The sequence below is a fragment of the Phytophthora infestans genome, genomic scaffold (genome assembly GCF_000142945.1).
Source record: "Phytophthora infestans T30-4 supercont1.32 genomic scaffold, whole genome shotgun sequence".
NCBI lineage: Eukaryota > Oomycota > Peronosporomycetes > Peronosporales > Peronosporaceae > Phytophthora > Phytophthora infestans.
Window position 1 is genome coordinate 1,452,510 of NW_003303727.1, and position 17,148 is coordinate 1,469,657.

Here is a 17,148-nt window from a genome sequence, read left to right on the forward strand (position 1 = left end):
TAATCTCTAGTACTGTACTAGGCACATTATTGGCAACATGAAGGCCAAGTTTCGCGGTCAGGTGACGCAATACGTCGAAAACTGGGTTTGGAGTGTCCAAGGTGCAGTATCGAAGCCAGAGTTCGAGTCCAAAATTGCAGCTTTTGCGGTCGGTTTTTATGGACATCGCTAAATACGTAAGTGAAATTGAACCCGATCGCTGGGCTCTCCACCAGAATGTTCTGTCCAAAAAGTTATACGGATGGAGAACGACGAACTTCGTGGAGTCGGAGAACGCCAAGGCTCTTCACGCTCGAGGTCGGAATCCAACTTTGTTTTCCCAGTACTGTATGGAAAAGTGGAAGCTGACAAAGTTCAAACGGTTTGATCGGGCACGTAAATGGGTGGAGGCCGGCAAGAAAGTGACGCCAAAAGCGAAAGAGCTCATGAGTGAGCAGGCCGAAAACGCTCGCTATCACGACATATCACTCAGCAATGAGGACGCTGGGTTTGTTCGTGACATGCGTGGCTCTCCACCAGTCCGTCGGCGTGTCAATTTACTGGAGCGAACATGCACATGCTCTTTCTTTTACCAGTACGGTATACCATGCTCGCATATCTACTCCATGCTCGCTTTCATTGACCAGCCCGAGCGCATCTTCGACTTCTTCGATCGGTGCTACCTTGTTGAAACGTACATGCGTGCGAGCGACGCAGCGACGAGCAACATCGAGTTAGTTCTTGACGACCACATTCAAGCTGACGAAGAAGTGCAACCGCCTATTGCGTCACGAAAGCGTGGAAGACCCCGAAAGAAACGAATCGCTAGTCAAGGCGAAGCTGGGCGATCAAGCAAGCAAACCAAATGCTCTCAGTGTGGAGAACTAGGACACAATCGTCGCACTTACCAACACCAGTGAAGCCCAAAGGTGCCACGATACACTGTAGCAGACTAGAGCATTCTTGCTATCATGCTCGGCTACAGCGGTGTATATTCATGCCCAAACCTAGCTAGATGTAAGCATTTGTTGAACTAGAACTAGGATATATTTTTTTAACCATATAGTCGTGTTCATGCTTTTTTAACCATACATTCGTGTTCCATATTATGTTTTATCATCCTTATGCGTAATGTTTTTTCAAGCCATATTTTGCAGATTCTTCCATGTTTCTGCAGATTTCTGCTCTGAAAATGCAGTGATTAAAAGTAATTTTTTAAAGCAATATAAATATTGTTTAGTTAAAATATTTTGAATAAATATAAAAATATGAGAGAGAGAACTTGGGACTGTCCAAATTCCTCAAAATCGTTTTCACTCCAGCAAGATGGCACGCGCGAAGAAGGCGAAGACGAAAGTATGCCGGGTTTGCAAGAAAAGGCTATCGTCACCAACCGCGCTGAAGAGACACCGGATGAAAAAGTTTTCCTGCAGTAAGACAGCGGTACGGCGGAGATGTAGGCACGGCGCCTTAAGAAGAACGAGCGCGAACGAGCCCGCTATTACAAGAGATTAAATCGGGACATCCCTCAGCCAAGAATTGATCAAGCGCCTCTACAGACGCAACGCCGACACTCCTCCCGGCCCATGGTCATGAACTTGTATTACTACGTCAACGAGGACCCATCCAACACGGACACTTTGTTTATGTAGGTTTTGATTTGTAATGACAAATCCTGGTGTGCTTTCGGTACCTTAAAGTCTGGCACTATATTTCGAAACCACCCCAGACTTTGTCACGATAAGTGGTTTTTGTCTTTATTTTCTGAATCACCCCAGGTTTTGTCATTTCCCCCCCAACGAGTTGATTTCGCTGATAGAGCATTCCCAGGTGTTCAGGAAGCAAGCACACATATTCTTCAACGACAGCTTGATAAGCTCTGCAAGCGTATAGCAACGAATTGTACATACACCGGTACACGTTTTGTATAACTACCAGTATTTGTACAGGTAGGAGCTGGCGCTACCTTATAGACTCAGGACATTTCTGACATATTTTAAGAAGTCTTACTGGCCTTGATTTCTGCGTCGATGTCTGTGTCTGGAAATAATATGTGAGCGATTTTGCTAGCTTACTGTAGCCAGAATTTTTCTCGAGGAATTGACTCAGCGACTAAAATAAATTCTTTACTGCCTAATCAAATAGTATGCTTTAGTTGATGTTGAATCTGCAGTAAATGAAGGTAATGAGGCTGTCAAAACGAATGCAAATCTCGGACCCCAGGGGGTGGAACTTAAAACAGTAGCGCGCTCGAGTCTCTGTCGAAGTCTCTTCGTGCGCAGCGAGAGGGCCCTGGGCAGCGGTTATTACCGGTATACCAATATTGGTGTAGATGAACGTCATCCGAGGTGATTATTACTCCAGATCTTGCATCATACTTTGAGGACGCACTCAAGAAAAAATTGTAAAGCTGTCTCTTCTCTTTTTTTATTTTTCCATCTCGTTTTTCTCAGTTTTCTTAGCTTTGGAGACGCCACATCAAATCATAATTTACAATGATGACGGTAGATGACGATACTGCTTTATGCTCTATCTAGCAATTCCTTGGAAGCGCAAGCCACTTCCAGCTTTCATGGCCTTCTGTTTGCCCCGTAAAGCATGCCACTGGTGGATGGATCCCTTGTCCTTCAAGCTGTTTCACGTCCCTTCGCCGTTGCGACACTTAAGCCGCCCCCCATCTTCGAGAGCAACTAAACGCTCGTCGGTGCACACGCGCCAGAAGTATACTGTACATACGTCGGTAGCGATCCAACATCTCGGCAGCGTAATTCCCGCCGTCCACCTATTCATTCATCCAGCCTGTGTACCTGGATATGATCGTGGAGCATTTCGGAAGTCACAGCGATGCTTCCGTTGGCCTCCCGCATACTTACGCGGACCCCCACTCCGCCACTTGCCATTGCGGTTGTAGCTGTTCACATAGTAAGGTGGACGGAAGGACGGCGTGTTGTTTTGTGAGAAGCCCATCTTTTCGAGATCGTCCGTGTACTTTGCACGCTCCAGATCGGCACTGCCACGTCCTGACTGGAATACAAAGTCAGGCAGTTCTGCCCAGCTCATCACCTTGGCATCAGCAGTCATATCTGGCTGCTTGTCCTCCATCTGCTGCAAGTCTGTTGCGAGGAAGAACCGAATGGTCTGCTCCAACATCTTCTTGACCTCCGCGTCGTCTTTCAGCTGAATTGTTTCTTGTCGACGGCAGTGGAACTCGATACCAATGAACATGCACGAACCAGGTCCCTTGTGTTCAGAGTCACAAGTGTGCGGGAAATAACACGGGAAGGCGTGCACTCGCGACACAGGCGACATGTGGTGAAGATTGTCCACCAACTTTCCGCAGTCGCGACTGTACAAATTTTCCCCATTTGTGCATAGCGCTGTCTGTGTCTGCCTGGAAGTTGAAGACCATGTACGAGTTGTACCGGATGAAGAAGTTCGACGTCTGAAAGAGCTTGTCCCACGCACCTGCTTCGTCTAGCGCCTGAGCGGCCTCCGTCTTGTCTTCGCTCGACTGGGCTGCATTCAACGGCTGATCGAACGAGGGCATTGACGTGGCCATACAAACCACTGCTGCCTTTAGATCACATTCTGAGCTCTCAGGTGACGACGAAGCAGCCCTCGGAAAAGGCTTGGAAATACCAACAGCGATCTCCGCCAGGTACCGCGCGCGCCACAGTTCTTCATAAATCACAGAGAACGAGGACTGCGAAACTTGGACGGAGGAATTCATGTGGGGATACGCTGGCGTAATGATTGGCATGATGTGCGACCGATCAAAGACGCTCTGGCGGGGATCCCACATGTCAAATCCTAGCCCAGCGTCGTAGATCATGTTCAGCATTACAGGTTGCGGCCACTGCCACTCTGACAGTACTTGGAAGAAGCGAACAAAGATTTTTGCAGGCTCTGCGTTCGGGTACAGCTGGCACACGAACGCCACCAGAATCGCCCAGCTAATCCCACCCAAGTAACCCAGTTTGGCCGAGTAGATACCGCGACGACGCGCCCACGCGCGAACAGCACGCAGCACGATCCGATACTCACGACGCCTCGGCACCAGGCACAGCAGCATTGAGCTGACACGAGGAGCGTTCAGAGCCTTCATCGACGTCTCATGCACACCAACCAGCATGTGATCGGAATCAATGTTCTGATTGGACTCGACGCTCGACATTGGCAGCCGCGAAAAGAGCAAATCCATGCGCACACCCAAGAAGGACAGCGAAATGAGAGGGACGTAGGCACTTCGCACAGGCGCAAGGTGGGAAACTCCAGGCGTCTGCGCCAGTAGCTGACAGAACGAACCGAAGAAGTCGTCGTGAGTCACGTGCCACGGTGCCACACACACCGCGTCAATATCCGAGTTGGGGTCATCCAAACCGAGTCGATAGGACCCAGCGAGGAAGAGAGAACCCTTCGTCAACGTGATGTGCTCTTCACTCAACTCGCGTTCTCGTCCGACCCTCTTTACCCACTTGGTAAGTAAATCAGACAGCTGTTTCAGTACTTGCAACTTGTGCATGCGCGCTTCAGGGGCGTCCGTAGGCGAGATGCCGTCCACATAGTCCACAAACGACTGCAAGGCTGTTGGGTCCATAATCGGCTGCAGTGGGCTCTCCACAACGCTCCCGACAGCAGGAATCAGGTGGCATTTGTGATACAACACGTCCCGAGCTTCATCCAAGTAGCCTTCACAAATATTCGAGAGCAAATTCTGCTGCAGCTGCGTGGAGATCGCGCCCTGTTGCACTGCGTGCTGTACAGACCAAGACAGGGCGTTGGACTCCTCGTACTCGCGATTGGCCGCAAACTCGTTTGACAAGTTGCTGATCCGGTCCAGCAGCATGTACGCTTCCTCGTCCTCCTCTTGGCAGTTCGACAGCATTCGACTCGACAATTCATCCTGTTCCTGACAAACTTTGAGCACCTCGTTCAGGTCACTACGCTGGTGAGCAAGAGGACTGTGGCGAGGACTCGGACAAGAAGACTCGGCTGTCGACTCGCTGTTGGTATCGTCGCAGTCCAGGAAGTCGTCGTCACTGTCCAACACCTTCACAGAGTGGCGTCGACCGCCTCCTGTAGCGCAGTTAACTGCCAGATTGTGCGACAAATCCCTCACGTTCGAGCAGATTGATTCTTGGGACGTAGACGACGGACGACCGTCTTTCGTCTTCCCCGGTCTCTTGGCCTTGACGGGGCTGCTGTCACACGAGGATCCGCTACTCGAGAGCGACTCTTGCGTATCAGAATCCGACGGAGATCCTAGCGGCAAAGACGCTCGACGCAGAAGAACGCGGTCGTTTGACACTGCACGCAGTCGAAGGCTCCCACTTGCCTGGCTCGACCCATCCTCTTTTTCCGACGACGAGTTTTCGTCACGCAGAGGGAGCGAAGAAGGCGATGAGCAGCTCAACATCGACCGAGTGACACGCTTGCGTCCTTTGAAACTGTCGCTCGAGTTGTGCAGCAACTTTTCACGTTCGCACAATTCTTCCAATGGCGTGAGCTTCTTTGCCTCTTGATTCGCTCTGGGGGAGCTGACGGGGCTGATGGCATTTTCACCCTTTGCGTCGTGATGCGCGCGTCCTGGATGCGCCTTGAGCGCCTCGCAGCGCTTCTTAAAGCTCGAGCTCTCGACGATCTTGGTGATGCTACGCGAGCGGATTTGGCGTGAACCAAGCGTCTGCTGTGGCTTTTTGTCATTTCTGGCCTTAGACGGCGGCTGCACTTGTTGGTCCTTGAGTGGCAGGGCCGCCGACTTTGGCGGGGAGCGCACCACGGCGTCTTTGAAGGAGAACGCGCGAGTGACCATGGGCGCCGGAGCCTGTTGTTTGCTGCTGTCGTGACGCATAACCATACTTCTGAGTCTCTCAGTGTTTGGGTCTTGAAAGTTGCGGACTGCCACGCTCCTATGTCGGTCTAAAATGGGGCAAACGGTAGATTTCGCTCTCTTTGTTGCCGTTACTGCGACGCTTCCTGTCTCCAATTTTGCGTGCTCCGTCGCACAAGCGAAAAACAAACACCCTGCCTGGTAGACGATGGCAAACGATGGCAAACGATGGCAATAGGCGTCTCAGCAAAAAAATAAAAGCGAAAACTTTGCCAAGGAAGTCGATAACCCTAACGCCGGATGGCGCACTCACCTTTTTAGCGGGTCTTCAGCTGTGGCGGACGAGATGCAGACCGGGTGCGAGGACGCCGGGGAAGGGGGCCAAGCGGAGAGGGCGACAACCAAACGCTGCCGCTGTCTGAATCCGCTTCGTGTGCGAACCTGTGGTCGACGTGAAGGAATCGAGTTTTGAGGCTCGATATGAGCGGCAAACGCAAGGACCCACCCACTAAGTTCCAAAAAAGAGACATTGACTTACAAAAAGCAAGTCACAGGGTCAAACCTTGTAGCTCGGGTCACTGTTTGGAGGGACTTGCGCTTTTTGCCATCGAGGAGGGATGACCTTTCAGCTATATACTAGTTACAGTATTTCGCCCAGCCTGTTTTAACGAAGCCTTCCCCTATCTCATTGTGCGTGCTGGCATTTCTATTATAATCAACGGTGGCTCAGCGCAGACTGTCAACGACGACAGCGAAGGGATAAGCATTAGAATCACAGGCAAGGGTGGGAGTCCTGTGCACGTGCAGACCGTACGGTGTCTGGTATATACTACATGTGCTGCCATCTATTCTGTGCCGGTGCTGGCATAGGCAGAAACATGTATGACGTAGCCCAGGTTACAATTGCTGAGACACGCTCACTGAATCGGTAGAGATTCTACTAGAATCTCTGCAAGAATTAAAAACTGATTCTTGCGACTGAAGTTCAGATCATCCGACCATTCTATTAGACAGGATTGGCGCACATAGACAAGGTCTATCGTCTGAACGGTAGCGCGCTTCAACAGCCACATCGAAGAATTCTCCACAGAAAATATGAGGAATTCTGATATTTTTATGAAAAAAAATGTAAGGATTACAGAGGTCCCCCTCAATAAGCGTAGGAGTCATCTGCAAGGGTTAATTCGCATTGGGAATTCTCAGCCCCTTTGATTTTTAAAAATTTACCTGATTTGTGATCCGAGATAAAGGGGTATATGAAGTACATGTACAAGCTACCCTGTATTACAAAATAAAGAGCCGGTTCCAGTTGAGTTTGTACGAGACCGGGGTGCCAACAAACACTTTTTGGGGTGAAATCAAAACGAGATGGGGCGCGAGCAAAACCAAAAAGGCTTGAGCAAAATAAAAGTGCCGTTTTGGTGCGTCATCAAACAGATTTGCGGGTTCGAGCAAAATAGATTTGTAAATTAGTACATGTAATGACGCAGATGTCCATGTCTGCGAGTTAAAGTGAATCACAAGTCGCACCATACACCAACCATTCATAGCACAGTACCAGTACTGCGTGGCCGCACTGCTCTGTGTGTGTTTATTCCTCATTCTACACGTCCGGGTGCTTATACTCTTTGTAGTGCAGCAATGCCGAGAATAGCATGGAGGAAGCTGGCGGAGCATACATCCAGTGACGGCTTTACGAAATTCCGAGCCGAGATGTTTTGCTGCTCTTCAATGTATGCGAAGCGTGAGATCAACTGTAAAAGATGCCCTGGTAATCATGCAATGCTTGGGCGGCGCATGGTATACACGAGTCCATCCTATGCCAAGAAGGAAGCGGCGCTGGGAGGTACACAGTGTGCTGTGCAGTGGAAAACATGGGAGTGCACGTCTCATTCGTCTTGGCACATCTACACGAACGACGAAAATCATTTGCGCGACGAAGCATGCATTGGTGCCCATCGTGTGCCTATAACCACAGAAGTGAAAGAGTTTGTAACTCGAATGGAAGCCTGTGGTATGCAATTTCGGCATATATGGAGCAGTCTTCGTCGCGCGCCAGGCATACCGGCTCCGCCGTTGGGGCTGCCGTCTCGACAACAAATTACCGATTGCGTGAAACGTCTACGTTTGACGCGTAGCACACGGCAAAGTGTGAAGTCGCTGGCAAAAGAGTATCCTTACTACCTCGGAATCGACGCTGAAAAAGCTTTCCTGTTTGCTCCGGAAATTGAAGACGATGGATTTCCTCGAATTGATAAAGGAACCGACGAGGACCCCTTAGTTGTGGGGATTACTACTCTAAGCTTGCTAACAAAAGTTAACAAGCTCCGTGGTGATGACCACTTCAGACTTTTCCACACCGACGCTAATTTTAAGCTCACTGACCTGGGCTACCCAGTGATAACTTGTGGATTTACCGATCGATCGCGTACGTACCTCCTTGCTGCCATCCTGATAGTTAGTGCTAGAACTCACCGAGAGTACGAATTGGCATTTGAAGGTTTTGCAAAGCTATACCAAAGGATATTTGGGGCTTCGCTGCGCGTGGATGCTATCATGGGGGACGCAGAAGACGCACAGCTGAACGCGTTGCGAAACGTTACAGTATTTAGCGAAAGCAAACACTTGATGTGTTTTCTTCATGTGCTTTATAACGTGCACAAGCGGACAAGACACCTTGAAACAGGCCCGATGGTTTCCGTATTTTCAGGAGTTATGGATATGCATTTTACGACAAACTATACAGAGTACTGCAGTGTGAAAGATCGCGTTATTTCCGAGTGGAGAATGGAGCCATGCCTCAAAACGTTTGCAGATTACTTTGAAGAACAGTGGATTGAAAGCCGTTTTTGGAGATGGCAGATTTATCACTCTCCATCTAGTTACGCTACGACAAACAATCCCTGTGAAGTATTTAACGCCACTGTGAAACGTCATGTACAGCGGAAAGCTTCCGAAATTTGCACGTTGATCCGAAGTATGATTACTCTGGCTGAAGATGTAAATTGTGATGTTGCCTCTCCTGCAGCATCTATCGCCGCACCCAAGTCCAAAATCAAACGTACGGCTAAGTGGGTGTTGAAAGCCAAAGCTGTAATGGTATTTCGGACTCGTGATGCAGCGCAAGTGCGTGTGATGCATATATCGGAAATGCATATGGATGCAGAAGCCATGGCATCCATGCGGGAAATGGCGAATGTTACTATTTGCGGCCAAGAATCCGAACATTTCTCGTTTCTATCCTTGCTGTTAGACAAGTCACAAAAACGAAAAGCTTCTCGCCTGTATTGTGATAGCGTGAAATGGTCTACGAGGCGGGCACATCGACAAAATATGCCTCCCAATGGATGGCTAGTGAATGCTGAGGAGAACGAATGCGCGTGCTCAATGCACGTTAAGTTTGGAATATGTTCTCACATAGTGGTGTCTAGATCGGTCCTCGGGATTGGAAATAACGTTGGCTTTGGGGAAAAACTCATGTGTAGACGAGCAAGAAAGAAGCTGAGAAAAAGCCAAGGTGACACTGTGGCTTCTGTATCGGATCGGAGCAATTTGGGAGTCAACGTTGGCACTGAGGCTCAGTTTCGTGCGTTCCGACATGGGCAAGAGCACTTGGGACATGTTCACGAGTTGGATAGAGAGTCTTTCGAGGAAGGTAGTGTTCGAATGTTACTCTCGACGCAAATTGACCAAGGCTTTTACGGGCATATACACAACACAACAAACCGCAACTCCTCTTACGATCGAGTTATCGCCAGTGGAAATTGGAATGGAAACAATGAATGGCTGAATGCATGGAGTCCAGGCTTTATATATCCACTCGCTTTGACGAATGTTTCGACTAGTTATAGAAATTTCGTGCCTGGTTCTGCACAAGACGGCTTTGCGATGCAGCTACACCCAGGACCGAACCAGCCAAATTTGCATCACGAAATCAGTCAACAGTTCAGCTACACCCCTGTTTCCTAAATGTCGACAGCAACTGAAAACGAGAGAAGTACCGATTTTGCCGCAACGTGTATGGAGCAAGACTCCGAGAACGTGTTTGGTCCTGATAGACCTGTGGAGTGGACTCGCAGTACAGATGACACTTTGTTTGGTACGCCGTCACCCCGCCAAGTAGGAAGACCTCCATTATCATCCCGCGCACTTCAAATGCAAGCCCTGCTGAACTAATACGACTAAACCGTTGCTGTTATTATTCTCATTATTTTGTTATCAATACAGAACCTGTATTGCAAAACCCACTGCCAGTTCACAATAAGTCGCGCGAGTTAATGTGAAACCCATTGCCAGTTCACAATAAGTCGCGCGAGTTAATGTGAAAGGATTGGGATTGGAGAACGAGTGGTCACAATTCAACAGACGCAGAATATGTCGAAGCGTGTGTGTACTCAGCGCACAGAGCGGGAGAAGTTTGAGCTGCTGCGGCAATGGCAATCTCACCCGGAATTAACTCTCCGTGACGCCTCTCATGAACTGGGAGTCTACGATAGCACCCTCCGAGGTTGGAAGGAACAGTACTGGCACCGACTGGACGAGGAATGCGGTTCACATCGAAAGCGAAGGAAAGGAGTGGGGCGGAAGTACAAAATGAAGCCCTACGAGGAGAGGATTATCGATTACTTTGATAATATGCGTGCAAGTGGCAGAGGCACCTTCTCGGAGATGTTGCATTATTGCAGAAACATTGAAGAATTTACGGCAGAGATAGCCAATCCCAACTATCAAAACACATGGGTCCGTCGGTTTATCGAGCGATATTCAAAGCCAGGACCAGCGGACGAGGTGGTGGTGGTTCCCGGTGTACCAGAGCATTTGCAGGACGCCCAGGACAATCCGAGCCCCCCTGGCGCGTCGCAGGACGTATCCTCATCACCCCAGGACGTCCAGGACGCCCAGGTCGCGTTGCAGGACGTATCCGCGTCTCCACAGGACGTCCAGGACGCCCAGGACGCGTTGCAGGAAGAATTTTACATGCCCCAGGACGTGCAGGATGCCTCGCAGGACGCCCAAGAAGTATCAATGTTTTTCAGGGCAAGACTATAGGCGGTCAGCACTTGCCAGACGTTTCCCAGTGTCTATAAGACGCCATGCAGGACGTACAGGTGTGGTGTTGGAATTCCCACGTGAACTCTAGCTACAAATGTAGTTAGAACGTTCCCACAACAATACGTCTACTAGGATAGTAAACGATCGTTCGGGCGGACCTGAAGACCCCAGTTCTGCCCTTGCACCGGGACAAACTGGACCTTGTAAACTACTTATATAGGCCAACCAGTAAAAATAAGAACACGCTACTAGCACGAGCAAAGCTAGCAGGTGTTTTGAATCCTCGTGGTCCCAACAGCGGAAGGGTACGAGGCAAGGGTAAGCCTTTTACGAGATCATCGAGTGTTCAACACTCGGTTGGAAGAATAAAAGGGATGCAATTTAAGCACTCCCAGTCGTGCAAATAGGCAACAATAAGCCGTCACGTAAAACCTCCCGATAGTAATCGGCCAATACACAAAGTCTCTTGGCCTTGCCGGATGAACCCTCGCTACAGAGCTTCGAGCTCACCGACAGGCATAACACACTCAAACAAGCTTGACCAGACGCTTACCTTGAAGCCGGACGTCGCTCTGTGTGCTTGAGTGGAAATTCTGTTCTGTATTTAAGCTTACCCTTTCGGGTCTATTCCTAATAAGAAGTCCTAATCAAGTATACAAATATCAAGTGAACAATGATCCGTTATGGATCTTCTTGCACGCCAAGCGTCGTCTGCACCGTCGCATGAGTATCTTTAACGGTCCGCGCCCTGTCCCAGACGGTGAACGTGCCTACCAAAGGTCGCTGAGTCTTCCGCGAACTCATCCCAACCGCCACTGAGGGTTCGTACCGTAGATCGTCCGCTGAATGCTAATCCGGCCAGTCCATTATTACTAATAAGGATAGCCTGGATTCAGTGACATATGGCCGTATTCAATACTCGCTGAAAGTTCGGAAGTGACGCCGTCGAGTCCCTTGCACCTTGGCGTCTCCGTACATCACATGACCGAGGGTTCGTCGCTTGAACATCTTGGGCGGTGTCACGTCTTTGTCGACGGGTGATAATCCGCAGCTACGGAGAAATCACTACACCACACAGGAGACTATACAGGTCGGGCTGGATGTCCCCGATGGCATCCAGAGTGATGACTATGATCAGTACCACGTAGGCATGTTGGTTTCACCTTTCTCCAAGGACACTACATATAAGGCTGCATTGCTGTGCAAGAACTTTCGGCTTTTCTACTTTTTGGAAGCTTCGAAGGTTACTGCGTACGAGCTTCGGAAAGTGTAGAAGGAAGCAATTGTATCGCCCAACAAGTTGGTACAAATTTTACCTTGGTCTGTCATTAGGCAGTGCCAAAAAGCTATATCCTCGCTCCAAACAATGCGAAGGCGTCGGAGAACTGGGTATGGTGGTGAAGGTTGCAACAGTGGGAATATTGACTCCGCCCACCGTCGCAGCCATGAAGCGGTGGCATGAAATCACGAAAATCATTTACACGCTAGAGAAAGCGCTCGTGTGGATCACTAAAGTTGACTTTACTCTCAATGTGGATCGACATTGAGAGTTATCAAAGACCAAACTCTCGAATCCCGCTTGAAAGTCCTCCCTGTTTTTTTCACCCCAGGTACACTTTACTCTTACTATTTCTGTGTCTTATCGAGACTGCTAGCTAACCTCTTTTTTTTAATTGGGGCGTGTAGATGGGGCTAATTGAGATTGCTGGGAAGGGCTCTTTTAGCGATGCGACCTTCGAAGTCTTGCTCGAGAAACTGTTCAGTAGGCCGAAGGTAATCTGCATCAAACCTACAACTATGCTGGTCGTGGTTGAAGGCGCAGTATCTATTGACACCCACGAGCTCGCCAAATTGTTTTTTGGTTTGTCGAATGAAATAGTGTTGCTCCCTACTAACTGCAACGGCATTCATTGGTGCAGTATTATGGTAAAGCTTGCGAGCTCTGAGGTCCTCGTGTACGATCCAATGGGCTCTTCCTATTTGGCCAACGTCCGGGATGTTGCGCAGACTGTAATTCCGCTACTCCCAACTTCGAGAACACGATATCGGTTTCGTACTTACGAATCTGAATTTGGTTTTCAACTGGACAACTACAGCTGCGGGTTGTTTGTACTACTAGCATTTGAGATGCTTTGTGGTGCGAACTTACCAGGTAAAAGAAGCAGAAGTCTTCTTCAATACCTGCGCTACAGATACTTGTGCATGTGCTTCTAACACATGAATTCCATTTTCTTTTTTCCTTTATTAATATTACGCTTATCTCCAACGTGACCATAGTCTAAATAAATTGAACATGAATGCTGCGATATGTGTCTACGACTTGAAGCTCTAGTCGTCTCGGTATTCCCCCGGTTTCTTCCACGATAGCCTCTGTGGCGGCTAGCTCCTGGGCAGTATCTCATCAGGCGTCTCTGTGGTAGCAATCTCGACGATTCTGGCACCTATGAGGTCACCACCACAATCGCTCCCCCAAATCCATCGCCTCAGTCCTTGTATACACCTTTGCCAGATCAAGATGGTGCTACTCCACTTCAAAGTGGTGAAGTAACTAAACCTTTTTAAAAATTATTCTCAATTTTTACATTAGAGTTTATGTCACTTCACAAATATGTCGAGTAAACGCACTCCGTACTTCAAAGTGGTTTATTCGCAGTTCAAAGCGGATCAACCCTCCTGAGCGTGTGCGCGAGCACTTCATTGCCATTCCTCGCTCTCTCTTATCAATCTTTTACCAAGCCCTCAACCAAGCCAAGCCTCTACCTACCCCAAGATGCCCAGAGCCCCGCACCTCGCATTTGCCAGAGCTCGTGTCCTCGACTGCCTCCGTGTCGGCGGTGACTGGACGCTTGTGGCCGCCCACAACGGAATCCCCGCCACCACATCACGTCGATTTGTGGAAGCAAACGGAAGCACACGTCGCTGAACGAGCCGACTTGGTACTTGTACGGCTGGCTCCGTACTCTTCAATATGTAACCCCATTCAAGGTACGCAGTATACTGTATTACAATATTTTTTTAAATGGCATACTAACCGACTTTTGAACTGGTGCTACAGGGTGTATTAGTGCTTTTAAGGCCAAGATCAAGGCCGACCTTGCCTTGCCCCGTAAAGGGCTGGTTGTGGAGCATCCTCGCGGGACGGTTGCGGCTGCTCGGATGGAGAAACTGGAACACGCGGCGAGACGCCGCATCGGAATATATCGACACGCACCTTGCTAACAGGTTGACACTGCATTGCCAGCATTCCGTTGCTGCCGCGGAGCGCATGGTAGACATGCAGTACGGCACCTAGCTGCAGCTCAGCCTGAGGGGACCACTTTGCTCTGCGTTTTCGCCACTTTGAATTTCCTTTTTAGTGCTACTTTTTCGTAATCAAATTTTTGTTTTCATTTTTTTAAAAAAATCCGGTTTGAAGTGGAGTAGCACCATCTTGGCCTGGCAAAGGTGTAGTCTCCTCCGTCATCTCCGGCCTCCTCCACGATCTCCATGATCTCCATGATCTCCATGATCTTGTTCATCATCTCTGGCCTCCCCTGCCACATTGGTTGTCTTGGTAGTCTTCATCGTAGACGCCACCTCTCCAGTAGTCAGTAGTGACCGCCTCCGTTGCTTGGCAGCCGGTAAAGCGGCATCTTCACCACGCCGAGCGCCGCCGCCAACGTCTTTTGTCTTTCAAATACTATGTGGAGCACATCAGTCACTGATTCAGTGTGTAGTGGTTTATGCACTGCAGAATTTTGTCCAGACCCCCTTTTGCATTTTGGTGGGACCCCATCAGAATTGTGTTGGAGCCCTTTTGACAGTTTGTACTCAGTTTATACAATCTACCACAATCTAGTGTGTAAAAAAAACTGACACAAACAGGAAACCAGAGAACGAGCGCAGGCAAAACACAAGTCTTCGGATGAGCCACGAGTAAAACGTTAATCTGCTGGTATTTTGTGTCTGTATACATGTCTGCAAGGGCATTGTTGCACGAATGTAGAACGTGTGTCGGATCTCTGGTAAGCTTACCGACATCTCCGATCAAAACCTCTAAACGCTGACTCGATGGAGAGAAAGCGCTTGCTCCAAGAAGGTCTCGCCAAACGTGCATTTTCGTCGCAGGTAGCATACCCCGAACAAAGTCGCCACCGGGATGAACGATCGGTATGTTCGACAATCCTGTAGTGATATGGGTTCCCGAGTCGGTTTGTCGTGGCCAGAAGCCGCAGTGCATCGTTTTCGAGTGCTCCTGCACTCCTCGAGTGAAGGAATAGCTTTAGCGCGTCGAGGATGTTGACGGAAAGCAAGATCTACTTTACATTAAGTACCAGTGTGGCGGCAGCGCGTGTACCAGCATTTCAACTATTTCCCATGAGTATTTGCAGCTCAATATTGAGGCTATGGTGCACTTCTCTTGTTTTCTCGGCTCTAAATCAGGCTACTCCAAGGCCTTGCTAGAGATGATTCACGACGGAATGATGCCTCCAGCCGGTTGGAGTAAAGCCATCTGAAACATTCGTCGCCGGCGTCAGACTCCATACTACAAGTTGCACACGCTGTTTGCAGACCGTGTTCGTCGGCTGCGTTTGTCTAATCCCAACTACAGGGCCCCCTCCCCATCTAACGTGACCGACTACTGCGCTAATCACGCTGTAGTGGACACCAAAGTGTTAACTTCAGTATGGATGGACTACACGGTCATGTACAGCTCGTTGTGTGAGCTGTTAATGCAGAAGATGTCGGCTCGAAAGGTACTTCGAGTGGATCATTCCGCCAGATTTTGCAAGAAGACTAAAGTTGGGGAGGACCCCGGTCAACGAAGCAGTATATTAGATGTCAAGCTACTCCTACTTGTGCAGAGCGAGATAGGGCAAATTGTTGGCCGTCGTCTTACCCGTTCGGCGAACAATGAGGAGACAGCTAGTCTGTAAAGCCAATCGTGAAAGCTGATGAAGGTGGAGGCATCTATTTAGTGAGTGACAATGCGAATAGTGTACGTGGCATGGTGCAAAGTGTGTTTAGAGGCGTCGTACAGGTCAAGCAGGACCCAGTTCATGTCATGATGAGAATCAAAGAAAAGATTGCGAGCACAACGAAGAAGAAACATGTTTCGAAGGAGTTGATGGGTGCCATGTACACTGTGGATAGGAAGTTGTGTCCACCGCAAGAGATGGAAGAGAAATTTCGCGACGTCACCGGCGCTGTTACTGCTAGAGATATGTCGTGTTCAGAGGCGATATGGCATGGGTGCGTCGAAAGCAATGCTACACAGATCCGAAATGGAGATTTGTTTGTAGGTACTAACGACTACACGGAAGCGCACACCACGATGCGGATAGCGTCGACGAGCCAGCTCGAAGGCTTCCACTCTGGGCTCAAAACGCGGCTGAATCGCACCGTAGCGGCTGCAGTTTCCTTACGAATACTCGACATCTTCATCGTCCAGCATAACCTCAAAATTGGAGCGAAATTTAGTAGAAATTGTTCATTTGGTGACTTCGACTTTGTGTCATTGGTGCACACTGCAATGCTCAGTCAAGGCACGCTTCACGAGTCTCCTCATCTTGAATTCATTACTCACGTTCTCGTGGATCCATTGCCTGAGTATTCGGCAGTGCTCGAGTCGCACCAGACAATATTGAAGCCGACCTCGGCGGCACTGGGCGTCAATTCGTGAGCTTCTATATCTAAATGCGACCTATCCGAAGGCTCATCGTCTCTCTCCCTCGCAATTCATGTCCCTGTTGCACCTCGATCCCCGAAACCCCGAGTCGTCCGATGCATTTTCTTTGGAGGGGTAAGAGCTCCTACGCCAAGTCCGACGAGAACAAGAAAAAGGGGGGAGTGTGGTTGGTCAACTTGTCCGCTGGTAGCAACTTTAAGGTCAATATTGCTGTCGATGCCAGCACCAACAGGAGCTTCAAGCTGAGGCCTCAACCATCGCGACAAAATAAAACTTCATCGCTGTCGAAACGCATAGAATCCGGTTCCATATAACTTCAAGCTCGAGGGATAAAGCGATTGCCCAGTAACAACCGTCTCTAGTTCAGAAAAAGTGGTAGAAGCAACACCTACAGGCCCAACCTCTTTAGATTCGACCGCAATCGCCCCGAAATATCCGACCACAATACAACGCGCTCGAGAGCCGCAGGGATCGACTGCTGCACACCACCAAGTGCCGCTGTGGACGGAGGACGAGCAGAAGGCTGATGATGTCGAGTGGGTGCTTGGCAAGCGCATTTAATTGAGTCACTCGGGGTCCTGCAAATTGAGGCAAACTCTCATAAGATGGGACGTCCCCA

At 49.4% G+C, this 17,148-nt stretch overlaps 2 protein-coding genes across 2 annotated transcripts; one reads left to right on the plus strand and one right to left on the minus strand.

Annotated features, from left to right (window-relative positions):
* Positions 1-2,769: 2,769 nt before the first annotated feature.
* On the minus strand, positions 2,770-5,830 carry PITG_14239 (Poly(A) polymerase, putative; the record flags this gene model as incomplete). The annotated part of the gene is made up of 2 exons (XM_002899287.1): positions 2,770-3,356; positions 3,445-5,830. 2 exons carry the CDS (start codon positions 5,828-5,830, stop codon positions 2,770-2,772), a joined length of 2,973 nt encoding a protein of 990 aa, XP_002899333.1.
* Positions 5,831-14,911: 9,081 nt separating this feature from the next.
* Positions 14,912-16,150, plus strand: PITG_14241 (uncharacterized protein; the record flags this gene model as incomplete). Its single annotated transcript, XM_002899288.1, has 6 exons — positions 14,912-14,987; positions 15,032-15,081; positions 15,136-15,343; positions 15,413-15,742; positions 15,820-16,071; positions 16,119-16,150. The coding sequence occupies 6 exons, from the start codon at positions 14,912-14,914 to the stop codon at positions 16,148-16,150; spliced, it is 948 nt and encodes a 315-aa protein (XP_002899334.1).
* Positions 16,151-17,148: the final 998 nt, after the last annotated feature.